The 27,023-nt window shown below is 35.3% G+C and overlaps 1 protein-coding gene across 1 annotated transcript in view; it reads right to left on the reverse strand.

Moving 5' to 3' along the window:
- The window catches only part of TRAPPC12 (trafficking protein particle complex subunit 12), a 52,783-nt gene that overhangs the window by 23,631 nt on the left and 2,129 nt on the right, over positions 1-27,023 (reverse strand). Inside the window, exons 3-6 of the mRNA XM_068183530.1 lie at positions 23,796-23,912; positions 16,448-16,561; positions 15,455-15,593; positions 4,374-4,486 (exon numbers count right to left, since the gene is read on the reverse strand). Coding sequence (XP_068039631.1) covers positions 4,374-4,486; positions 15,455-15,593; positions 16,448-16,561; positions 23,796-23,912 — 483 coding nt within the window. The remainder of the gene's footprint in view (positions 1-4,373; positions 4,487-15,454; positions 15,594-16,447; positions 16,562-23,795; positions 23,913-27,023) is intronic.

A 27,023-nucleotide genomic window follows, 5' to 3' on the forward strand; every position in this document is an offset into this window, starting at 1 on the left:
AGGGATTCAGGTTTAAAAGTGAAATATACTATGAAATGTGTAAATTTCCAGGAGCTCTCCCTGAAGCATCTAGCGAAGCATAGGTACTTTAAAACAAGAGGAGTTTAGACTTAGCCTGATAGCTAGTTGTCCTTTTCACATTTTGGTCTCCAGCTAAGCATTTTTTAGTATGTCTTCAGCATTATTAGCACTGAAGTGATGATGATTATGTTTTTAAATGAACAACTGAAAAGAACAAATCCTTTTGTGATTTAAGTTACTATTGTTATTCTTATTGCCTGGCTGTTCAAAGACCACTTATTTCAAGGTGGACTGAGAGGTGCAACAACTCATTGAGGCAGTTCATGTTGGGAAGACCAGCAATAATACAGAGACAGCAACAATTTCACTGGACTCCTCTCCCAGCCTATAACACCCATTTGGCACTGCAGATAATTGCTTTCCCAAATGTTGTTCATACAGAAGAAGATGCAAAATATCTAACCAGATCTTGATTAGACACTTGCAGGAATACTGGAAAAGGTAAAAAACATTATTACAGGAAAAAATATATATGGAAACATGTATTCAGGAAAAATTAAAACAACATTTTTGCACCCAACCCAATCCTGCTTCAGGTACCAGAGATATGTAAGTAGATGGAGGCTGTAAAGACCAAGTAACCAAAACAAATACCGTTCCATCTTTAAATTGAATGGTTAATCTGAAGTTGACAGGTGTCTGTAGAATATATACAACAAAAAGCAATGAAGAATTTAGCAGATTAAAAGCAAGCATTGGATAGGAAAAAAACTCACCCTTTCATTAAACAAGAGAAATTAAATAGAAAGACAAATTTTCTTATGATCAGAATGCACTACCATTAGCCTGGAATAACCTCCCAGGGGATGTGGCCTCAGCACCATAGGCTGGCTCATTAAAAACTACAAAACAACTTTGCATTGCAGAGAGACAGGCTAGGTGAGCTAATAGGTCTTTTCTTTCTTCTAGCTTTTATGACTCTAAGATCATCTCATTTACATAATGATGATTCGTATGCCCTTCTGTAAATACGGATGACCAAAGATTATTTTTCCACTTTTTAAAATAGGGAGGTAAAACACTAGAGGCTTTTGGTTGAAAGCTCCCCAATTAATTCTGTTATAACCCAAATGGTTCCCAAGTGTCACATACAAATATTAAGACTAATGAGTGTACATACTTTATGTTATTTTCTTGGTTATGCCATGAGTTTTTGTAAGTATTAGAACCATATTCTTGAACATTCCAGTTGTAATCGAGATTGTTGGACAAACAGCATTCTACACAAAAATCAGAACATATATAAACAATGTTTTTTATCAGCCAGCCCTGACTTCAAATGGTTAAATTACCACCAATTTTCAACTGTCTTTTAAAAACACAGTTATTTTTACAAGCTGTCCCTCTTCACACTCTTCTTTCTACAGTTGTCCTTGAATTGCTCCAAAACCTAAGGTATTTAAATGAATGCAAACAAATGAAGTAATCTCAAATGAGGTATCCAGAATAACTGATCAGAAATATTTCCAAGAAGGATGTTTTATTTGTTAGTAGTTATCTGTCTACTGTACTTTAAAAAGAAGCATTCATCAGCACAGACAATAGCTTGTCCTGGCTATCATATCCTGCCTCAGAGGAAGCTGTCAGGACCATTAGGATATTGTTGTCTTTCTTGCTGGAATTGAACACACTAACACAGGGAAAAAGCTTGCAAACTCAAGACACAGGAAGGCAGAGGCAAAGAAGTGACAACCTCTGCACCAACACCAAGTGCAGAGAACAAGAGACTCCACAGAAGAGCCTGTGAAAGATGTAGAGCCAGCTTTAAAGCAGCTTTCTACAAGGGTACAAGGGATAACACAGAATTTGCAGTGACCTGGTCACTAGCAATTGATGGACTGAGAACAGGAGTAAAGAGACCTGTTCTTCAAGAACTTCATGGGCAGGGAAATATGTATATATTAATTTGTAACTCTCCTTTATTTCTATTTCATCTTCTCCACCATATTCCATTTCCCTTATTTAAACAAATAATCAGCCTAGTTCATGTTCAAACAAAATGTCGTATTGTAGTTCAAAAGCTTCCTTGGAACTCTGGATATGTTCTAAGGATATGCACTTGTAGAGAAACACCAGAGGCAAAGCTACCTCAAAGCTGTAGATGACTTGAAGGTCTTGTAAAGGAGTGTGTGTGTGGGGACAGAGTTAATTTCCTTTTATTTCATTCCTCTACTGACCAGCAATCTTTAACCTGCAGAGAATCATGGCTGATCACACTGGTTGAGATATGGCCACTTCAATCAAGTCTGCAAGATAGCTCATGGATGCCCTGCTCAGCAGTCACTCCCTCACTCACATTCAGTTTTCTCTCTTCGTTACAAGATTCAGGAACTTAGAAACCAGTTCAGTTTTGGAACCCAGTGGCACCTTCATGACTGAGGGCAGTGAAGCACTTAATACCAGACTGCATAAACCCAAGATGTGAAACAGCTGATCTGCTGCAGAATGAGGCAGGCAAATGTTAGTAGAAGTGTTGCATCCCAGATTTTGGGTTCAGATTAGGAGTTCTTGTATGTATTACTTAGCCAGTTTTGTGTACCCCTTTGTACACCCCTGTTCCCCCTGCGGTGAAACAGCTCCAGATCAATTCCAGCAACCACCCCCTGACCATTCCTGAGACTTCCCTGTCAGTTACTCCAGCCCCGCAACCCCATTCGCCCTGGAGCCCTGTGTCTGCCCCTGTCGTGTCCCCGTTGGCCACCCCAGTCCCCATCACTCCCTCGTAGCCTGCCCCCATTGGGCGAGGGGGGCTTGCGTCTCCCTCGGCTCGCCCCCTATAAAACCCCACTCCGTTCTGTGCTCGCCGCCATTTTGTCCACGCAGCACTGGAGAGCAGCAGCGCTTCTCCATAGCAGCTCCACGCACCAATAAAAACTCTCCAGCCAACCACGCAGACAGAGTGGGCGGTTCCTTACTTCTTCGTCTCATCCCTCGCGCCTGGCAGCAGAACATGGCCAGCCCATCCCCGGTGCGCAAACGCAAAAGCGCCCGGAACCAAGCAGCATCCCCGAGTCCTGCCCAGAAGCAGCACCATTCCAAGCTCTCTGGAGCTGCGCAGGACCGGGGAAAGGAATGCAACGTCGCAGAGAAGCACCATGAAATCCTGCAATAGAGGTGTATAGCATTTCCTAGAACAAAATTACTTCAAACTGAAGACTGTTTATGAAGAAGAGGGCTGGTGAGAATAGCCGGCCAGTGATATTAGGTGGGAGGTAACAGCAGTCTTCAAGTGCTAAGAAGTACAATTTCTTGGCCAAATTAGATATATTTCTCAACAGTTTCCAAATCAATTCTTTCCAACTTTACAAAAAATACCACTTTTACCTCTTATTACCTAAACCATTCAATTTTTCCCCTCATAATAAAAAGAACTGGGCTTTTTACTGTAAACATTTGATTTTCCTATATATTACTGTGTTAGAAGAAAGTTGATTTCATACGCTTAATGCCATTACACCTACACAATTGGCAATTATCAAATCCCTCCACTTCCCTTATCCAACTTATTTTAAGGAGTAAATATAGGAAACTTACAAGGAATACTGAAAATGAAAAGTAATCACATGTGTTTATCTTATGTACAGTTTTGAACTTTCAAGTGTCATAGATAAAGCACCAATGTTGCATTCTTCTACAGTTTACCACATTGTAAAATTCATGGTCACTGGTGCATTAGACTACTTGGGAAAGAATTCTGTGGAAAAAAACATTTAAGGACAAAATGCTTATGGTTCAGGGTTGGTGGTTTTCATGGATAAAGTTACTGCTCACAACGCCATGACTCCAGTTTCAGCACTGACAAATCCCATGTTATAATTTAGGCCATAATTTTTTATTATAGCATTTGACAAATCAAAACAAAAACTCCTACCAAACTCAGCAGGTTTTATTTAATATTCCTAAAAGACTGTTGTTTCTAAAACCAGTTATATGGACTATTTCTGAAGGATCAAAGTCATTAACAACTATTTTCAGCAAGCTAAACACAGCTGAGTGAAGGAAAGAAATCTCTCCTACTTGACCTTAAACACATCTGCTTACTGTGCTCCACATTTTGTCTGGCAAAAGCATGAATGTTGTCCTCTGTTCTACTCAACTGAGCCAGAGCTACCACAAAGAAGGATCTCTCTTAAAATGGAAGAGAGGCACTTCATTACTTTTAATAGCAAATTGCTTATTTGCATCAAGATGAAGTAAAAAATGTCATAATTGAAACTTAATGTTCTTTATAAGGACAGTAAAATTTATTTCTTAAACGTTAAGAAATGTTAGTGCCTCGAGATGCTTGTTACCTTGGTGCAGATTATCTTCATACTGTGCAGTCTGTCAAGTGATTCCTGAGGATTTCCTAGGTACTGAGGAAGCTCAGCATGCAAAATCCGCATGGAGAAAGGAACCATGGAACCTAGAAACACAATTAATTTTGTTAAGTGTGTTTGCTATAATGATCAGTTTGTGATTTGCCTATACTAAAAAATGTATGTCTCACTAGTACTTATATCACAAAATCCATTTTGCCTTCATATCTTTTTCTTCTACTGATGAAAAACGTGAAAGATGAGAAAATAGGAAACTTTTCAGCTATATCATGTGACATGTTTAAAACATTTTAAATAGGGAAACACAAGTAAACCATATTCAAGAAGGCAAGAAGAAGGTGCATCTAACTCAAATTTTCAAAAACAAGTTGTACTGAGAAATACAATGTTTCACTGAAAATTTATTTAATTAAAATGAAGGATTTAAAAAATGAACTTTACTTAAGTTGCAGTTACATTACTACTAGCATTTAATAATAATGTATATTTTACAACCAATGTAGAAGAAATAAGATTAAATTACTGGCCTTCAAAGAATGCTTGGCATATTTTTGTGAAATTTCTGGTTCATTCAAAACATCAAAGAATAGGGAATTTTAAGCAATATTTGGGGAGAAAAAGAAATTCATACTAGTTTACTACTATCACTACTGTTGTTGTTAGTGTTTTTATTGTTGTTTTTATTAAATTATTATAATTATCATTAGTAGTAGTAGTATTGCCAAAGACCTCATTGTCTGTGTTTATGGGCATCCTGGCTGACTTCACAGGCAGTTTCAGGAGTTCACCCAAACTCTAATGTGTGCAACATCTTGCTTTCAGGTAACTGCATAATCCTGATACACAGACAACAATACCAAACATAAACTAAACACCACTACTGAAACCAAATCAGAGCTGGCATAATGGGAATGTAGACCTTGCAAAATACCATGCCACCAATGCCTTCGGATTTAGCTTTTATATTTTTCAGATCCTGTACTGCTTTAGTGTATAACTCTAAAACTCCACCACCTGTCAGCTACTGCTCTCCCATTTTAGTCAGACAAAATAATTCCTCTCTAGGCCTGAAACTCATGGGCACCTTATTGTCTCAGGCCCCAAGAGATGTAAACAACAGTGAATTGGGAGGGCCAAACTTGGAGTAAATTACTTCATTACCTGAAGCTGTAATTGGAGATTAACCCTTGATATGTAAATAGACCACACTTATAATCGTGTGAAAACCTTGTGACCATTGTCCATTTTGGGTGCAGCCCTTCAGAGGCTTTTGACTGCCCAAGGTGCACCTGTTGAAGGCCTTCAATAAATACCCACTTTTATTCTCTTAATTTTGTCTAGCCTCTGTTTTAGGTAGCCACTCCAAGGCATCACCGCATTTCTAATATTTTAATATGTACATTTGCTATACACATATTCTAAGGGGATTTCTCTCTCAAGTTACCTCTTGCTTTATCTTTTCTCAAAAACAGGACTCAGGAGCTTTCTAAATAGATTTTTGCACCTGTTCTTAACAGGCTTGTATGTCAAAGAGGTAAATGCTATACAAAATGAGTCACTGCCTCTAGACTTTTTTAAAGGTTGACAAAATTTTAATCACAAGACTCACTAATTATGACCTTCACAGTAAGCCACTTATGTCTACATAAATTCTCTTCTGCTGATGCTAACTATTCCCGATGGCTTCCCTGACTGCTGTGTTCCTGTAACAGATGCACACGAGTTTCATGCATCATCGTATGTGGAAAACACATTAAGAAAATAAAACTGCCTCTGAAGTTCTATTAAGAGATATGCAGAAGTTGATTCAACCGGTCACAAAAGATGTGAAATATTTAATGTATGTATTCTGAATAGTGCCAAGCATGACAGAAGATTCACAGTTAGTGTAGGCAGTGTACAACAACAAAAAGAAAGTTGAAAATTATTTAAGAGTAAATTCTGTGCCAAAATACCAGATAAAGATTGCTTTGCAGACATGTTGCAAACTGCACTGCAAACCTATGGAAGCAAATCTGAACTCTGGCTGGTTCTATCTCCACCACCTCTCCAATGACCAAGTTCTAATCCACAATCCAATAACTAATAAATAATCCAATCTAAGCCACAATCCAATAACTTCAGTAATCCTGACAGAAAAAGCAGTGCCTAAAACCAGCTAGTTTGGTACTGCTCTTTTGGAGAGGATAGTCTTAATTTACTGATGATGTACCTTCTGCTTCACTCAGTGGGAATTCTGAGGCAAAGGTAAAAAAGGGGGAGGAAAATTATGTAAAAAACTGAAAAAAACTAAAGGTTTAGCAACATTTTGGTTACTGATTTTGTCGCAGCATTGTCAATTCTGAACAAGTTTGTATGTTTACATCCTCTTGTAAAATGCAACAAAAGGTTAATTCAATAAACACTCGTACAAAAAACTTGAATTAGTACCAGAACTCAACATACAAATAGACAGGTATTTAATGGAGCACAGATGAAACATCTCACATAAGCAATTTTTAATAAAAGTTACATAATGTTTTGTGCTACAGTTTTTTGGAATTCTGTATTCTGTAAAGTATTGATCTTATGCACTGTTGAATGAAACCACTCTACTACAATCCCTGTGAGAGGAAAGAACAACCCACTAACAATGTACATCATCAGAAGTGGTGTCAGAGGATGTCAGAATGATGAATGTGACTCCAGGTCAACTTAGACTCCATAAGAATCTGATTTATTTCCTATTACAACTAAATCCTCAATTGTAACTGGCATTCAGAACTGTATTACTTCAAAATGTACTGTATGGATGTATTATTTCTCAATCGCTTAGTATTTCTTTCATAGCTTGTGACCAAAAAACATTCTAGTGAGATCCTCAGCACTACATCAAGTGTGGTGACAGGTCTCTCAAACAAAACCAGAAGAAAGATGGCTTGAGGTGTAAGGCTAGTTACTGTAAAGAATTTTCAAACCAGAATTTGAATTACAATTTCTCACAGGAGCATCTAAAACTCTGTCATCTGTTTCTTCTCTTTCTTTTTGAAACTCATGACATAAACAGAAGAATTTTTACTGTAAACATCCAGCAAACCCATCCAATCAATGTCTGTTACTTATTGCTTATTAAGCAAGCTACTAACTTTATTTAAAATATCAGAAACACTACTCTTTCTGCCCTCTTTTTCAGAGTCCTTGTAATCCTTCTGAATAGCAGGAGATTTTTTTTTTTTGGAGAAAGGACAGAACTGTACACGTGCTCTCATACAAATGTGACAGCTGGGGAAAGGAGAAAAGAAACACCCTTTTACCACTGGTAATGCTTTCTTACCAGTCCATGTAAACAGTATTGTGTAATTTCAGGCCAAATCAGATGAGCAAATTGCTCATAAAAAACCTGCAGCACTTATTCAAGCCACTCAATCCAAATATAGACCTTAAATACACTGCTTATAAACTCTTGAGATTTTTGGTTAAGTGCATTTTCTCAGATACGTTCCGGTCTACAAGTAAACTTCTTTTTAGTTAAAATTATATGAAGTATGGGAAATGTATCTAATTCAGTTCCTACAGTAATAAACTGATTTTCTGGTTTTAAAAAAAGGCCATAATTTTACTTAGATTTGGTAAAATTTTCAATAATTGCTACTTATAAGGTGGTAATACAATTTACATACAATTCTCAAAAAGAAATACATGGCAGTAACAGAAAATGCATGTGAAGAGATCTTTTCACCAATGTAATTCTGTAACTGATTAGCAGCTGTGTTAGAACTGACAAGAGGTGAGACTTAAAAAAGGAAAAAAGATTTTCAGAACACTGATTTTCATTTTACATTATCTGGTTTAACAAGAAAATTGGGAAGAATGATGACTTGAATAGATCAGTAATAATAGTACTAGGAAGGTCTGAAAGGCAGGTTGTAGAATTTGGAGTACAAAATTTAATGAAAAATAAGATTAGCGGGGGGGAAATACTATACTTCCTCAATGAACACACTTATATTGGGGAAAAAAAAAAAAGAAAGTACAATTGACTGCACTAACACTCAGCTGTAACAGATATAATACATGTGCTTGTTAGACTAAGCATTACATTATCTTGTCTGAAAAGTTTCACCTACTCACTTTTAGGCCACTTAAAGCATGCAGGGAAAGACATATTTCTTTTTAACAGGTTTCTATTATAAGCAGGCATACATATCTATTCCTGTGGCATCCCACTAGGGACAAGAAAATTTTATATAAACACTGAATTTATCATAGACTGTCTTTTGCAAAACTACTTCAAATCAAACCCATATACTCTATTATATTTCACTCAGTACTGCATTTAACAGGGCAACATGTCAAGGAAGTATTTAAAACAATTAGCATATCCTGTAATTAAAATGTTTAGTTAAGAGCACAGAAGAATGGATTTTGCTCTCTACTTCATACTTTCAGTTTCAACATTAATGTCCTCTTACACAGTAAAACTATACCAGATAAGCTTAGATAATTTCCACAGAAGGCAATACCCTACAATTACTGCTATATATTGAAATTTCATTTTTAAGTTAAACAGGTCTTATTCTAGCTTGATGTTTTACAGTTGACCTCTGTTGCTCCTCTTTAGGCATTTCATAATAATAGATAAAAAATATATAATGGAAAATGGTTTAATTTTAAGACAATTTTTTTAGCAATTACTTTTAAATACACTGGAGATTTTTTTTTTCAAAGAATGCGATGTTTGATTGTCACTTTCACATTAATTAATCTCATTCGTATGTGTATATATATGTATTATCATCATACAAAAGGCAAAAATAAAAAGTCAAAAAAGGTCTGCTGAAAGGAAAATGGATACACTGAAAGCATGGGAACAGATGGAACAAAGAGCAAGATCAGGTAGAATTTTCTAAGCCCACAGATTTCAATTTCTGTTTCTTTATGAACAGCTGCACATTTTCATAACTGTCAAAACATAAACATCACCTCATGTCAATCAAATTCAAACTGCAGCCCTCATCTACAGCCCTTTTGGAGCAGAGAAGAGTATGCCAATGACCAGCTACTTTATCCTTGAATTTTCTTGTTGCAAACCAGTAACCAGAAATGCTTTCTGATCTGCATTCCACAGCTTGTTCAACAAATTTTAAATGCCCCCAAAAAAAGAAGAGCAGATTATCAATTACTGAAAGGATAAAGTGTGATTTTGTAACAGTAAAAAAACCCAAACCAAAACAAAAGAAACAATTAATTTCTTCAATGGGTAAAAGAGAAATACACAAAAATCGAGTTTCTGAAAAATATTCTGCTTTATACATATATATACATAGAGAGATGTATATATGCTTGCCTTTATATGCACAAACATACTTGTATCAACAGTGTATTTGTGTAATTTATAGGATTTTTAAGAGGGATAATGTAGTGAACTTCAAATCCTAGCTTCACTGACTAGAAATTAAAAGTACACTTAAAAATTCCAGTTCAACAGACTAGTTTCCAAGTTTTTATTACCTTCAATCCAGAGAGACTGAAGATGAGATCGGAGACTAAATGTTTGTAACCATTTAAAGGAAATATTTTAAAAATTTTATCTGAAATTACATGCTTGCATATACCTTACAATTTAACTGCAAATGACGAAACTCTGAATCATGATCTGGTTTTAAAAAGCTTCAAAATTCTTTTTCAGTTATTTGGAGTTACTTGCATTGAAGAAAGGAAAACATTACAGAAACAATGCAGGAAAACTACAAAAATTGCCCTGCAGCAAAGAGATCACCCTAAATCTTACCTACTGATAACTGTAATAAGGCAGAATTTAGAAATTAGTTACTTGCTCATAGTATTAAGAAATCCTGTGTAAAGCTGGCACTGTTTTCAATGAGACTATGTAGCCTTGGGAAAGAATGCACAATTAAGTATTTTAGCAGTACTCTACACCATTAGATTATACATATATTTCTTAACTAAAATATCTGTATTATTTCAGAAAAAATTCTATTTGCATGTCTGAGAAGCCTGAACAACTAACTGGAACCACAACATTTGAGTGGTATTTATTCAAGCTGTATTAGCTGATTTTACAGGTAGACAGTAGCTCTGAAGCAACAGAACAGTGAATTTAAAGAGGCAGTGGAGAGGTATACAATCATGAAAACAAAATAATGGGCAACCAGTTCCACTAGGTATTTTAATATGTTTTTTACTGCCAACATGAGCTTGAATGAAGAACTCTCCTGAGCAACTGCCAAGACTCAATTAGTCTAAATGGGAGTGTTAACTTAAGGCAGTATTTGTGGTAACACATGAGAAAAAACCAATACCACGTGTAACAATAAAGTAGAGTACTTTTTTCTGCTTTCTTGCAAAATTTATTAAAAAAGAGGGGCACTCTCTAAGGCATAATTTCTTTTGCCTGTGCATTTCTTCTCTTATCTTTGTTTTCAAATTGATTATTTCCTTTTGTTTCTCTACCTACCACAATATTTTATTATTAATCCTTTTATTATTATTATTAATCTTTTTTCCCCACACCACTTCACATTCTGCCACAGTTATCCCACTAACCAAATCTGAGGAAGGTGAAAAAAAGGATGATTTATAGCATCATCAGACACCATACATTTAAAAAAAGGAAGCTTCAGCCAGCCTGCCTCCTACTGGCATGGACAAGTAGAAGAGAAAAAGAAAGGAAGACAGCAAACTCAAAATGGTCAAACACTGCTGCAGAGGCATCACATAAAGGAGAAAATTTCCCCAATCCATGTCTGTCCTTACTTATGGCATAGGCTGATATTCAGAAACAGGACCAAGCTTCAAGTTGACCTTTTGACTGTACTTAGTCCTCTGCACTATACACAGTCCAGACACCTGTAAAATGTCTTTTCTGGGTATTAGAGAAATACTTTGGATAAGTGTTTTCACAGCTAACAGAGTATCTCTGTATCAACAGACATAAAACAAGTTTCTCAGCACAATTTTTGCTATGTTATAAGCTTACAAAAGGTAGCAACAATTATTACAGTTCACCTTAGACATCAGAGATGAAAACTTGTTAACAACATGGGTTGGGTGTGACAGTTCTAGACCATGTATGATATGACTCCTTTAGAACGACTGGAATTTCAAAACTGAATAAAAGAAACAAATTAAGGCCATGGCTTGAGTAACTAAGGACACATTAAAAATGAAATCACACACAAATTTTCGCTATCAATTTTTTCTTGTATTTCTGATAAAAATTTTAAATACAGTGGACATTACTAATGTCATAAAAATAGCAATAGTGAAAAATGCAAAGGCAATTGTGATATCTAGACTCACACTATTTTACAGATATAGAAAAAAATATTATGTACATATATATAAAACTTATGTTATTTTTTAAAACAATCACTATCCACCCAGAAGTGCCATCCTATCGCAGGACACACTAGTGTATCCCTAGTCACAACACTGCCACACTTTTAAAAACCTGTGTTGGCATTGAAACCAGAGCTCAAGGGAAGGAATACACTATGAATAAGTTTCTAGAACACATACATACACATACATTTAATGCCATGTTCCTAATTTCGGCCCTTTCCACCAGAGAATAGAAGACTGATTTTATTTAGAGGAATACAGATGATGCTGCATCATCAGAAAGAAAATGAAAAGGGTAAAGGGAAAGAAACCCCACCCCACGTTACATAAACTTCCGGTCAGGGGAACAGAAGTTCAATTTTTACTTACGCAGAGCTTATTTTTTCCCCCTTTGCAATACAAAATAAATTATTCACAAGTTTTGTAGCTTTAGAAGACTCATGTTGGTAGCATTAACTTTTCTGGAATTTATTGCTCTATTAACCAGAAACAAGACCAAATTACCTCATAAAAGAATGAAACAGCATTTTAATGTTCCATTTTAATTGCTGGCTCTCACAGGTCCAGAAACACATAAGCATTACCAAAGGAAAGGCTGTCTCAGTTTAGGCAAGCTATCATATGAGAGTTTATTATGTATCACAAGGAACAAAGGCACAAATGGTATGAATAGAAGTGGGTCAGACTCTGTAAATATAAAGTTAAAACCCTTAAAAAAAATCCTGAAATCCTCTGTCATGAGAACGATGACAAAAATTCAGCCTTATGTATCCCACACGGAACAATGAAGATGTGCAGGAAGCAATCTGAAACAGGGTTCCTGACCTAAGGACCTACCAATTATGAAAGAAAAAATATGTAAAATAGGACTATTTAGCTTCTTTATGCAGATAAATTTAAAATAACTAAATCTATAACTAAGGAATTTTAAGATTTTACTAGAAAATTAGAACAGTCTGTTCTCTGCTCCTTATCAATCAGGAATGATCTATAAGTGCCTTAACAAACCCCACTGGCCAACACAAGGATCCCTGCAGAATCAACATCCTGAGAGGCTGCACTCCTACAGGCAATGCAGATGACTGAACAAAGAGCCCATGGAAACCACGAAAGGAAGATTCCAGGAGGACTTGATCTTACAGCCATGACAGAGACAACAATAGTGGGATCAATGCACAACATAGCTGCAAATGCCATACAACATACGAGGAGGAAATGCAGATTAGCAGCACTGCTGAAAGGGAAACAGCTTTAGGCAAGTTTCAGAGGGAAATTAAGAGGACTATGTTGGCCATGTTAAGGTTACATTAATGGAAAGGCATCTTTCACTTTTCATACAGTTACTTGTAACTTAAATCCTTTGAGATAGATCTCTCAGAGATTAATGGATGAAAGGCTATTCTCATTGCTGTAAGTTTTGAACTTCCCCTACTTCCTGCATAAAACCAGAAAACTTCCTAATGTACTATATTTTTTATTATGAATATTTTGAATATAAAGAAATTATGCAAAGTATTATCTGTATCACAATTAATGGGAATATAATTTATATCTATACTCTCACTTCTTAAATTGACTTTTAAGTGCTTACTTCATTTATATACCATGAATCAAAATTAAAATGTTGAAATTAAACAGTTTCTTTTAGGCTTATTACACCACAAAATGATATATAAAATTGCCAAATAGCAGTGAATTGTGTATTCATATTAATATATTTCAACTAAAATATAGGAATGATTTATCTGTATTTTATTATTTAAATTAGCTGGTTAACAATGCATGTATACTAAATTTCTTTATCCATTACCCAGCATAGCATAGTTTAAGGCTAGACAAAAAACAACTGCTTGTGTTCTCCTACATCCCTGGAAATGCTATTTCTCTCTCCTCAAAACTATGTAAAGAATGTTTAATAGCTGTTCCCATATAATAATCATGTTGGACGTATATGAGATATCTACAACTAGCAGGCCAGCTCCATCCAACCTTGATCCTACTTTCCTTACAAGTGATCAGATTATGGTCCCAGTTGATATGTTCAACTGTTACAAATTAACTGAGGCATATAATAATGAAATAGACTATCTTCCTTAAGCTCACCTTTTTTCACCATAAGTATCCTCATAACTTGTATGAAATAGCCACAGTGGTTGAGTGATTGCTCCAGGATCCAAAGCTCAGTCACAGGACAGGTGATTTGAACACCCAGCCAGACTGTCCAGAGCTGCTGCTCCCTGTATCATCTGTGGCATGAGCACTCAAGTACCTCAAATATTGACATGACCTGCAAGGATTTTTCTAAGACAAAATAGCTTATTTTTAATATTGAAAAAGATGTGGAGACATACATATGGTCTGTGGAAGACTACTATTGCTATAGCATCGTGTGTGCAGCTGCCCTAAGAACACCAGATCCAAAAAGCTGTCCAACCTGATGACCAGGACCGCTTTCACTCTTCCAAGTGACACAATTCCTTCCCAGTGGATTGCCTGTGATTACCTGAAGGACGATGAGTAACGTCAGAGGGAGTTGTTCTAGGCAGTCCACACTGGCCTTTCTGGGCTGCAACTGATCTTTTGCACCACTATGCAAAATAATCTGCAAAAAATCGTGAACTGTCTGACACCAACTTCCCTTCCTCAGAAACATTAAAATCTTCTATCTTTCTAGGTTACCCCATCAAGGCTACCAGCATCTCATGTAAAATGGACTGCAATTTTTCAGAGTGGCACTGCTTGTAACAACTGCTTCCTCCAAATGTTGTATTACACACTGTGGTTCAAATAAGAAAGCCAAAGAACATTAAGAACATTCAACAGTGTCCTTGCATCACTAAGTTATTCTTTTCTAAATAACATATACAGAGAAAATAAAATTTCAAAATAGTCTGAACAAGAGCAAAATTGCTCTTAAAAATAGCAATTTTTCAAACCCAGACTTCTGGAGAACTAGAATATCCTGAGTAGTGAAACTAGGAGGTTAACCTATGGGCTATTTGGAGCAGTGGGAAGTAGTGCATTTGTAAGTTGAGACAAACTGCTTATATAGAATTGAAGCTGGTGTTGTTTTTGTTCTCTTCAATAATAAGACACACAGTAAATCTCTGATTTTACTTACTTTCAATTATTTAGCAAATAAAATTACATCTAATCATGTTTCAATTAAGGAAAATTATTAACTTCTAAATTTTGGCTTTTTTTCTTTTAATCCTAGAAACCAGGAAATAACACCTGCAGTAGCATATGGACATGCAAGTATTAAAAATAGCATAGTGATACTACCTGGATGAACTGAAGAGAAAACAGCTTATAGAGTCTGTTTCCACAAACTCTCTCATCATCTTTCAAGCCTGGTTTTGGGTAAAATGAACTATTCAAGTTTCGTAGTTTTTAATTTCAGTATCATAGAACTAAAATATTATATTTACTTGTTAAAAATATTCCTCTGTAGCAGCATCATGAAATACACTGCCTACCTATATTGCTCTACCTGTTGTTACTTCTTATCACTACCTCCATAATGTGAGCAATATTTTAATGTACTTATCAATCATGTTCTTCTGGGGAAAAAAAACCAAACCAAAACCAACATAATCCATCGCTCTCCTATGCTTTAGCCTTAAAACCCCCCTGAATCCAACCAATATTTTATAATGACTGTTAAAAACAGAAAAAAAAGAAAAGCATTTAATAAATCAAGTTTTTACCTTTACGTCCAGGGTACACGTTAGGGTAATATTCATAATAAAGATCAGGCTGGTCTAAATTTCCAAATGGTTCAAATTCCATTTCTGCATTTTGGAACAGATCCAGTTTTACCAGCAGTGCTAGTCTCACAAACCACAGCTAAAAATTAATACATATAAAAAAGGGAAAGACAAGGTCTGTTATTAGCTTCAATCAAAAGCCAAATCCAATACACAACCAAAAGCCACATCCAATACAATTTCAACTTTTCAACTTTTTCTGATAAAAGCTGAGTAAAAAGCTTCTCTGTTACTGAAAAGAATCAGGATTTATATTTACCTGCTCTTTCACATAGTACTTTTCATCAAATCATTAAAACAAAGTTCAAAGGACCGATGTTTAATTGTTTGTAAAGATAAACAAGATTTCTTCAAGATTTTGAAGACTAAGTTTAAAAATTAGCCTGCCTCAAAATTAGAACATCTCTCTTTGAAATGAGTTTACACATATGAATTATCAGTCTGGTATTTTAACCGCTTTTCCAACTTTACAAGGGTATCCTTAAAATCTTTTGGTGAAACTCCGTGAGCTTTATAATCACTAAGGTCAAAAACATGAGTTCCATCTGGTCACATCTGAATCACGTGCAATATTTTATTAATTTGGATTCTTACCTTCTATGCAACATGAAACACATTTCTAACATGCAATCTTACTATAAAGTTCACAATCTAGATAGTGCCATGAACTTTACTAGAGTGAGTCTTTCAAAACAGCAAAACATATTCCATTTTACTAATGGAAAAACCTTTAAAGACATAGAATCAAGATTGGATTTTCCTTAAAAAAACTAAGTTTGTTTTAAATGAAGGCCTACTTTACATAAGCAAACAGAAAAAGTATCTTGCTAAAATACTTAAATAACCTCAGTTTCTATGTTACATTAGGAAAAGGAGTTTGATCATGTTATGAATATTGTTGGTAAAAAGTGACAAGGGCATATTTAAACACACCTGTAAAGAATCTGTTGTATGGCTAGCAGGTAGTCCACTTTTTTTATAGCCTTGACCATGTGCAGTTAGAAGCCTCCCACACAAGTCAACAGCTGCCCTCCAGTTTTTACTGCTCTGGGAAGAAGAAAAGAATAAGTAGCAAAATCATCAAGTCCCTAAAATGCACAACTGCTGATTTTGCCTGCAGCAGCGACGTGTTCCCATCAGTAATAATGACAAGGTCAGAAGAGCTGGCTGGTGAGAAGCAGAATGTCATTTGTCAAAGCTCCATGTCTAATCAGGCAAAAACGGAAATCAAGTATTAATATCACCAGGTCACTAAAACAAAAGAATATACAATACCATATGGAATTCTAAACTTAAAGCTATATCATGTTTGATTATATAAATGAATGTGCTATAATATTAATAATTTTGTTTTCTCCTAAAAAAAGGAGAAAAAAATTGCCAGCCATGTATTATCAATAATATCAAAGTTACTCTATGGTCATAAAGTATTCAATGTTCATTCTTATCTCACTGACTGCAGCATCTCAGATTATAACCCCTAGTACAGTTCACCTAATGAAAATAAACCCCTAGTACAGTTCACTAAATGAAAATAAACTTTTAGCATTGTTCAGGATACAAAATTCCTATTAATCAAAAACAAAGAACAAGGAAGAATACAATGCATAAATGATAAATTCAGAACAATAACAACTGTTTCACCTACAAAATGTAAACATTTGAATTTCCACTGAATTACTAATTTCAAAATATTTTTTTTTATTCATAGAACAAAAACATTCCTAGTTATACAGATCAAACTATACTCTCACACTGTTAATCAGTTTTTCAACGGAAATATCCCAATAATGTTTCTGACTTGTATAGTCTGATGCAACAAACCAAACACTTAAAACACAGATTAATGCTTCACAGGTTTTAAGCTGTTATACTTTTCTATTATACAGAGGAGTTTTTAAAGAGACATGTATCCAGTAGGTCATTGTAAAGTAAATATATGCTATTCCTGAAAGTAATATTTTTTTCAAATAGTTTCTTAATACATAAAAAATGTAACTGTAATAGAAAATAATCATGTTGTCTGATAAAATGTGAAGGAATAAAATAAATTTATATTGGTCGTTGCAAAGTCCAGATACTAATCTTGAGTTGGTATTTTATTAATTTCTCTCCATTGTTTTAGAAAACGTGTTGATACAGCAGTCACACTGAAAAACCAGTAGTAACAACTGAAGAGTTTTCCTAATTTCTGGCCCCCATTTTGTAGCCACACAGGCTGCGAACAGGCCACAACAGAGATCACCATGCACTAACCACCTCACCTCTCCTCTCTGCATTGTCAGATGCCAGATAAAGTTGAGTTCCACTGGAAATGTACAAGTTGGCTGACAGCAAGACCATGAACCAGCATGGCAGACTCTGAGCCATCTACTTTCTTATGGAAGAGCAGGAATTAATGATGCATTATTATATACTTCAACATTTACCTGTATCAACTTAGAAAAGATGAAGGATACTGACATGAATTACCTGAAATTCATTCCTCTTCTGGAGAGACAAACTACATTCTTATTATCCTTAGAACAGGAGCAAACACAAAAACTAAAAAACCGCTAAACTAAAACTGCTCGACTTCTCTTCCCAAATGAGAGTTAGGATCAAAAAATTATAATGGATCATTTATGACCAACTCAGTTGCTGCAATCTTTTAAATTCTATTTCAGGCATGGACAAAAAATACTTCATTGAACAAGACAGCCAAGAGAAGCAAGTCTGACAATTATTGTGAAAAGAGTCTTTGCTGCAAGATGAATATTTTAAATTATTTCAAAATTAGAGCTGCCTGCTGATCATGAAGCATAATTCTCTGTGGAATCTTAATAGAAGAGTGCTGGCAGTACAACTCTAGTTTGACATTAACTGGACAAATTATTGTCTTAGGCAAATTGTACCAGACTGAAGAGTTGCCAGTCCACTAGAAATCTTTATCCATTTCAAACATCCCTAAAAATCTTGCAGGCCTTGCACTTCGGTGCTTTCTATGATCTACAATCCCATAGTTCTAAGAATCCAGGTTCCTTATACCGGAATTTTGTTTGTAAGTCATAAGTAGAGACCCAAAGCAAATATGGACACTACAGCTTCAGATAAAGCATAAAAAATACTGAAGAACATTCTCAAAGACAAAAATAATTATTCTGTGATGATGAGGATATGGTTGTCTAGCTGTAATTGTGTGAAAACACTAATTTCTCTAAGAAAAAATACTGTCAGCCAAATATTTTTGCTAAATAGTTCACTAACACAAAAGGAGCCTGGAAGAAGAGAACTACTCTCCACACAATGTTAGTATCATCTTTCCACTCCCCCCAAAAGCATGGAGCTGCTGTTCTTTTAATGAAAGCCACCAGACATCATGATTTCTGTACTTTTTAAACACTATTAGACTAGATGTTTATCTAGTGAAAGGAATTTAAAAAAAATCCATATCCATAACCAAAAATTAAAAATCCTAACCATCTCAGTACCAACTGCTGTACACACATCAAAGGTAGGCCAAGCAGATCAGTCATCCACCAGACAATGCATCAGTCCTTGCAGAACTTCTCTGTTCTTCAAAAAAGCCCAGAAATCCTGGGGGAGGTTTATACAGACAGGGAAACTGCATAGTAAGACAGATTTCAAATGTAATTCTTCTGTCAAGCAGAGAGGCACCCAGACTGGAAATCTACAGAAAATGTGTTCAGTGATGAAAAGGGAACTCCTCTGATACACAAAGACAATTTATAACTTTATTCAGTCTCTCAGGAAAACCACTGACATTTTCTCCAATAAATAGCTGCTTCTTAGTATAGAAATGAAACCTCTTCCCAAAAGCACATATTTACAGTTTGTGCTGCTCCCACCTTCTCTCAAATCAGCCATAAAACTGTAGGAAAATGCTCACTGATTTAGAAACAAAAGAAGAATCCCCTCTCCTATTTTTAAGGATAATTTATAACTTATTAAAGTGAATATGTATGTTACACCACTGTATCCAGGTTTGTTATATTTGAAAATATATGCAAAAGCGCAACATTACTTGTGCAAAAGTAACAATATATTACTTTTATAAAATAGACTCAAAGGGAGTCATTAACTCTACAGTGTAATACCATTAAAGTGATTAAAATGTCCTCCTCCACTAGCTATGACACACTTCTCCCCTGTAAATTACATAGGTAGAGCATTTACACATCAGTTAAGAAAATGTAGCTAGTAACCCTTTCTTAGTCGAGCAGCTTGAGGATATTATTCCATATTTAGAGGAAACATTACATATTTACAGTGGCAAGATACAGCACTCTTTTTGTAAGTATGATAATAACTCTGAAAGATTGAATTCCTCTGGCTGCAGGCACCTTACAACTCCAAACATCAGATGGACCTCTGGTAAGCAAGACTGTGCTATTTGTTCAAATGGGGGTAAAAAGCCAGTCTAAAATATGGAATAACAAGAACCAACTCAATTGCAGCTTGCACCTTGTACTTGCGTCTGTAAAACAAAGCAACACTGTGACACGATCTTGCTTACATTTATTTGCTCTAGATTTAAATGCACATTCCTATGCCAGATTAATAAAACATTTTAGAAATTGAAAACCCAGATTTTCTGTTTTCAGTTAAGAAATATAAAAACTTATCCAGTACAGATATATACTCTTTTCACAAATTATTATAGAATTATTGTGCAGAACTGCTCCAGCAGTCCCTTATCTCTTTAAAGCCCTAAAGTTGTAAAACTAATTCACCTACACCACCTCCACACTGTTTTGCTACCAGTAGAGCATTTCCAATTCACTGCTGCCCATCCCATAGAAGAAACTGAAAATGTGGAAGTACAGTTGTTCAATAAACCAGCTTTGGCTTACTAGTAAAAATCTCGTTCAAATAATCTAGAGACCAAATTGATGCTGAACAATTTTGTTTACCAAGTTTAACAACTTGAGTTCAGTTCCTGGTGAAAAACTATTCATCTTAGACGTGATGCTACTCTTGGTGATCTCATCAGAAAAGGTGGACCTTTGGAAATTGAGCTTATCAACTTCTTGCTAAATTTAGTTTTCTGACAATTAGTTGTACATGAGGAAGCTTTTGCAGACTGCATGATCCCCCCAAAAGGACATCAGTCTCCAACATTCTTTGCTGCAAGCACTAACTGCATCTAACTCACATAAGTGTTTGTACTGGAACTTTTACAGGAATGTGAGAAAGTACTACTCAAGAATGCACCTTGGAAACAGTCCAATATAAGGTATTCCTTTGTGGCCCTGGTTAAAAGCGGTGGTATCTTCATTTGTAGATGTAACCTAGGAGGTGGTATTGTCAATATATAAGGACCACATCACTAAAGAGGGATCAGATGATTTACAATATCAGAACAACAGACAAGGTAAAACACAAGGCTTATGTCATTTACAATGTAACGCGCTGAGTTGTGAGCAGTGATAACAAAAAGACGTTAGTTTCAATTGGGAGAGAGTCTGAGAAGAGCTCCAAAGATGATTACGAAGGCATCCATGATGAGATGGCTAGTGAAGGGTTATTTTTTGCTTTAAAAAGAAAATCTGAGAAGTGGAAATGCCATGGCTGTCTGTTCATACAAAGTAGCAGGGGAGAAGATGCAAATAGTAAGGAAAACAAAATTACTTAAAAAGCAACATAAGACCAAAACACTTAAATTATTGCAAACAACTTTAGCTTTGATTAGAAAAAAAGATTTTGAGGGAGGACTCATTAGAATGCCTTTGATTAACAACCAAAGGAATGAACTTCTGGAATAGCCTTTGAAAGTAGAAGCAGTATATTTGTATTTATTAAAACAGCCAAATAAGCTAACATAATTAATCATATGGTAGAATAGAAAAGCTTCAGAATTGCAGCTGAAGATCTGTGGTTTGAAGATTTGGTATAGTGGTGAGCATATTTTTTCCATCCATGCAGGATTAAAATAGTAACTAGACACTAAGGAAGCAGTTTCCTCTGAAGTAGACAGGCTCAGAATACTGTTTTTATTTTTTTCCTTTTTTTTTTGTCCCCTTAATTCAATGGAGTTTGCCCAAGATCATCTGAGAATTTTATCCAAACAGACTTCTTCATAACAGGACTAAACATTCACTTTTGGTTTCAGCTGTCACTAGTGTCTTCCTACAGAGTGTGATAATTGTTGGGACTTTTAGATGGAAACCCATCTAAATTTAGCTTGTGATAAGGGACTGTACTATTAGTTCTCTATTGACTTAAGAGTTCAGACAACAACTCACATGTAAACACCTAAATAACAGATAGCAGTCTAAAGGTGAAATTTATCCTAATTCTAAGCATTTCTCTTCTGCACTGCAAATGCATTCAAACTACACTCTTCTAAGTTATTCAAACTACACTCTTCTAAATTGCTGCAAGGGATTGAATTGGGTGACAAAGAATCTCATGTTCATGTGTAGCACAAAAGGATACCAAATAAACAGCTAAGGAAAAAAATCTTCACTTTCTGGAAAATGCACAGCAATATTTCCAATATTCACTAGATATAAATATAAATATAAATATTGCCTGCAAATTGTCCTTTGCATTCAAAGATTTATTTGCTGAACATATTTGGTCACGAATTCACTCATAAAGAAAGTAAAATTTGTGACTAGTAACAGAATAGTTATTATATGTCATTCTGGCCTATTACTTATGTAAAAAGCATTTATCTTTTCAGTTAATATCATCTAGCATAGGATTTTAATGTTTTTAAGTCTGAAATCCCTTTAAATTTAAAGACTATAGTCAATCAGAAATAAATTTTCCGCATTTAGACTTTAAGAAGAAATGCAATGTTTGCAAGGGAACAAAAAAAGACCAATTAATTCTCATCATAAAAAGAAATGAGTTCTACAAATGAAACTGAGAAAGTTATTTTGCATACTCAAAACCAGCCAACAGCTAATGACTGAAAGCCTTGAAAACCAAAGAACATTCTAAGTTCTACCCAAATGGTTTCTATTTTATAAAAAAACCCCACAGTTCTAAATAAGGCAATTAAAAAAAAAACCAAAACAAAACATAAGTAACATAAGTAACAAAATATCCTACAGCTGCAGACTGCCTCCTAGCTTCACTGCTTTGGGTCTAAAAGCATTAACACTACTCTTCTGATGCTTAAGAGGAGGCTCAAGTCAAAAACAGGATCAGCAGCAGCATATTAATTAAGGTAGAAGACGGTCTGCAGCATAGAAGAACATCTTGCATAGACACCACTACCGGGTTAAATAGAAAGGCATTTCCCACACATCAAAAATTCTCTTCCAGAAGATGGAAAGTAAGTGTGGAAAAGAAGTTTTTCCTACTCAAGACACTGAAGGGTACAAGACTTTTGTGTAAGATTATTTTCCCCTCTCGAATCAAGTAAAATACTGAGATAAACAGAAAAACATGTCTAGGGTGGAGATCACAATCTGTTTTTTCATATTTAGTTTCTAAAATTACCTCTGAATTCCTTTAACAGTGTTTGCTGAGACCCCCTAGACTATTCCTAACATCACAAAAAAGTCATCTCTTTGGGAGTTTTACATGTAAAGTCACACAATTAAATTAAAAGATGTTAAATACTAAATATAGCCTGTCCTGATAATTCCTCACTACTTTTCCTCAGTAATTTTTCATCCATTTTTTCAGAAATAAAGTAAATCCAAACTATCTTGTTATGTCATCGGATTAAGTAAGGCTCAGTCATGTAATAGTAATGAATTTTACTATTCAGGAATGCAATGGTGAAAGGAACGAGGCAAGGTTTACAAGGCTGCTAGACACAACTATTTTCAGAACAGAAATATTTACATTAATGAAAGGATTAAGTTAAGCTTTCCTCTGGAAGTAATTTGCTTTAGTTTTCTGCACTGAAGTAAAAAATCAGGCAGTTGAAATCATCACACCAGTTTGGCTTGCCATTTACAACTTTTATGTCTTTTTGTAAAACACTGAGGTGAAAACATAAGTACATACACAGGTAAACAAAAACATTATTAAAATCTGTTTTGCAACAATTTGCATTACATAAAAACTCACAGTCACTTAAAATAATTTTTTGTAACTTTTGCATGTAAAAAAATGTTTACTATGTGATTTAAACCCAAATAGTTAAACCCCAGTGTCACTCCCATTAAAGACTACTGTAGTTTGGCTAGTACTATTTAAGGGTCAGGAATAAACTAATACACAGTTTTTTTTCTCAGTTTCTCCTCAGTCAGTAGCTCCCAATTATCTTGAGAGAAACACAGTATTAAATATATATTATATGATGACTGTTACTTACAATTAGCTGTTTCAAGCCTACAAATGACTGCTCTACAGAGTTGGCATTTAAAACTTGTCTCTTCACTGCAGCCTGCTCCCCCAAGAAGCGAAGCATTAGGTCTTTCACTGCATCTCCCTTGGTGTTCATGGAACAGAAAAAGAAAACAGATAATGAGACTATTTAAAACATTATTTCAGCAAAATAAAATGTTATGTTACGTGTGTAATAAATATAACTGCATGTGTATATACAGCATTGGAATGAAACTTCTACATTTACTCTACATAATTTGCTATATTTTTTCTTCCATGTATAGGTTTCAGTTAGCATTGACACATTCAGGTTTATTTGCTTCTTTTACTATTGTCATTCACAGATCTTATAAAGTATTCCTCAAAGCTCTTATAAAAACCAGAAAGTTTTACAGGTTTTTGTAATGTATGTTAACATTGAAAGGTGCAATCTATTGATCAAAAATAAACATGCACACAGTAAGTTAGCCTTAAATAACCACAGAAAATAAACCCTGAGAGATCATAAACCAAAGTAAACAGCAACCCTTCAACAAGTGTTTTAAATTTCAAAAGAACTAGCTGCAGGCATCAGTCAGAGAAACGGGGTTATCTGAGCTCAATAGCTGTTTGCCTAAAAAGAGAGTGAACTGCATATAATAACAGCAGAGCTTAGCTATGACAAGGACAATTGACGTTAAGTGTTTCAACTTTCTCCATGGACAGTGATGGGAAATATATTTGTGTTTTCTGTCTAGCTTCTTAAGGAATGAGAACTACCATTTCACTACATGGACATTTTTTACCTCTAATGATGTCACTTACCCTACGAATAAACAACAGATCTGCCTGACAAAAGAGCCCAAAGAATCAAGAGAAGAGAGTGTGTGCAAAATGACATAAATACAGAAGAATTTTTAAATCCCCCTAACAGTACTTTTGATCCAACAGTCCTCTGGTGTAGGAAACAGTAAAAATGAATGTAATGAAACAAAGGACAATGACAGAAGAGAGGAACTCATGAAAAAAGGTGCAATGGAAAGACTATAAAAAGCAGAACTCAAATTTGTTCTGACACTTTGAGAACACTGCTACAGACAATCTTTCCCATACACATCCCAACATAAGTTTAAAAAACAATGTTTTTTAAGTGATTGTCAAAAAGTAACATGCAGCTGAAATAAGAATCATTCAGTATTTTTCTTGGTGTGATTTATCTACGTAAGACATGTCTTACAATACACTTTCTGAGCAAGCAGGGCAAAAAATAAAGTTCCAAGCTCGTCAATACATATAATGTGAAATTTCAGTCCTTCCCTGAAGCACACTTAGAGTTCACTCACTGCAAATGCATTTTTCAACCAACTTCTCTGTCCACTGCATGTAGCTTGGTTTAACATCTTGCATTAACATTCATCATTAGCAAACTATTCATACCAAAGCTGTAATGACCCTTGTTGGAAGCTACTTTAACATTGAAAATATACCTCCCACAATGTTTCAGTTGACATTTCAAGCACTCTACAATTACAGTTACAGTTAAATGCACAATTTGCAATACTATGGAACAATGATACCAAACTAGATGTCAAATCACTCAAGGCATGCAGTCAGGCCACAGAAAAGCAGTAACTGAAAGTGAGGAAAGTTTTCTAAACATAAAGCACTTCAGAACTTGTCCCTGTGGACATGTCTAGAAAACTCTTATAATTCTTAAACAATGAAGAAAGCATTAGGATTTCCTTTAATTCTATTGATGATTTTACATCAGGTCTTTCATAGAAATACATAACAGACATTGTCAAACATCCTCCCTTCAGTTATGTACTAAACTGTAGAATTGCATATTTGCACGTGCCCAGATTTAGGGAATGATCAGCAGAAACAAGCCTTTAATCCCTGACTGTGCTGAGGAAGGTGAAAGAGAACTGTTGTAAAAAAGGAAGCTTGCAAAAAGGAGGCCATCATCCTTGGAGACTGCAGAAGGGATCACTCCATCTGTCTAACCGATTAGCTGTCAGGAGAGAAAGAGTGCACACTGGAATAACTCATCAAGGTCTAATGGATATTTTGGGTACAACTGGAGGAGGAATAGCTTCCTGCTACAGTGTTTTGTTTCACACTAATTATCTGGCTCTGTGATTACAAGCTAATGTTTTAAGATAAAGCAAACCAAAGAAGTAGCAGCAGTGTGGCATATGTCTAAACTGGTATTTATTGCTTGTGACAGAAACCCAAGATCTTTCAGATAGTTCATCTATTATTCTGGACCTGATTCACTCCAGAAACTCTTCTGATAGCTCGTGCAGATTGGAAGTTATTGCAGACTGCTCTCTGTTTGTATTTGACTATTGACTGATGGTCTTTGTTATGCATAATTAAGGATTAAAGCATCCCAACTCTCAACACCATCTATCTACATAACAATTCTATTATCCAGAGGCATAGATATCAAAGAGTAGGATTAGCCTGTTTCAAGAAAAAAAACAAAACATCATGATGGTTAGCCTGGCTGAGCAGCCAGGATAAAACTACTTCATGAGAAATCCTGAATACATGTGAGTAAAATTTCCCAAATTCTGAAAAATATGCTTTATGCCTTCTCACCTGTTAGAAATTGATAGAAGACAATTACTTTCACTACTATGTTGTTTGCTTTGTGATCTTCTCTAGTCTTTTTCTTTTAATTTTGGGGTTATCCCTTCCTAGCAGCTTGCTGCAGCACTCAATCTTTCTTAGAGGTTATACCTTTCCATTGCTTAGGGAAGATAGAAATGATGCCCTTTCAGTCAGTGTTAACATTATTAAGACCACTGTGAACATGAGTGAAATTATTTCCCACTCAATTACAACAGGGAATTCCACAAACAAAGCTGTCTGCTTAGACTCTGTAGCACAGCTCAGAGGTGTGTATATATGCCAAATGTGAGTATTATCTTCCTAACCCAGAGGACCAGAAATAAAGTACTTAAAAATACAAACAGCTTTGGCTTCTACGGAAACTGTCAACACTGTTTTTCAGTGCAGCAAACAAATGTCACTATGAATAAATGAGATCTGGTTTTAGCCTCTCCCTGTACAAGGCAGCAGTGACACTGCATTTTCTAATTAGAATTGAAGTAATACACACAAGGTGACCATCAGCAACAATATGAAGTACCGTGACATACAGACTATAGGACAGATCTTCTACACTATTTCTAAAATATAATCACAGAGGAAGATACAGTAATAG

The sequence above is a fragment of the Anomalospiza imberbis genome, chromosome 3, assembly GCF_031753505.1.
Source record: "Anomalospiza imberbis isolate Cuckoo-Finch-1a 21T00152 chromosome 3, ASM3175350v1, whole genome shotgun sequence".
Classification (NCBI taxonomy): Eukaryota; Metazoa; Chordata; class Aves; order Passeriformes; family Viduidae; genus Anomalospiza; species Anomalospiza imberbis.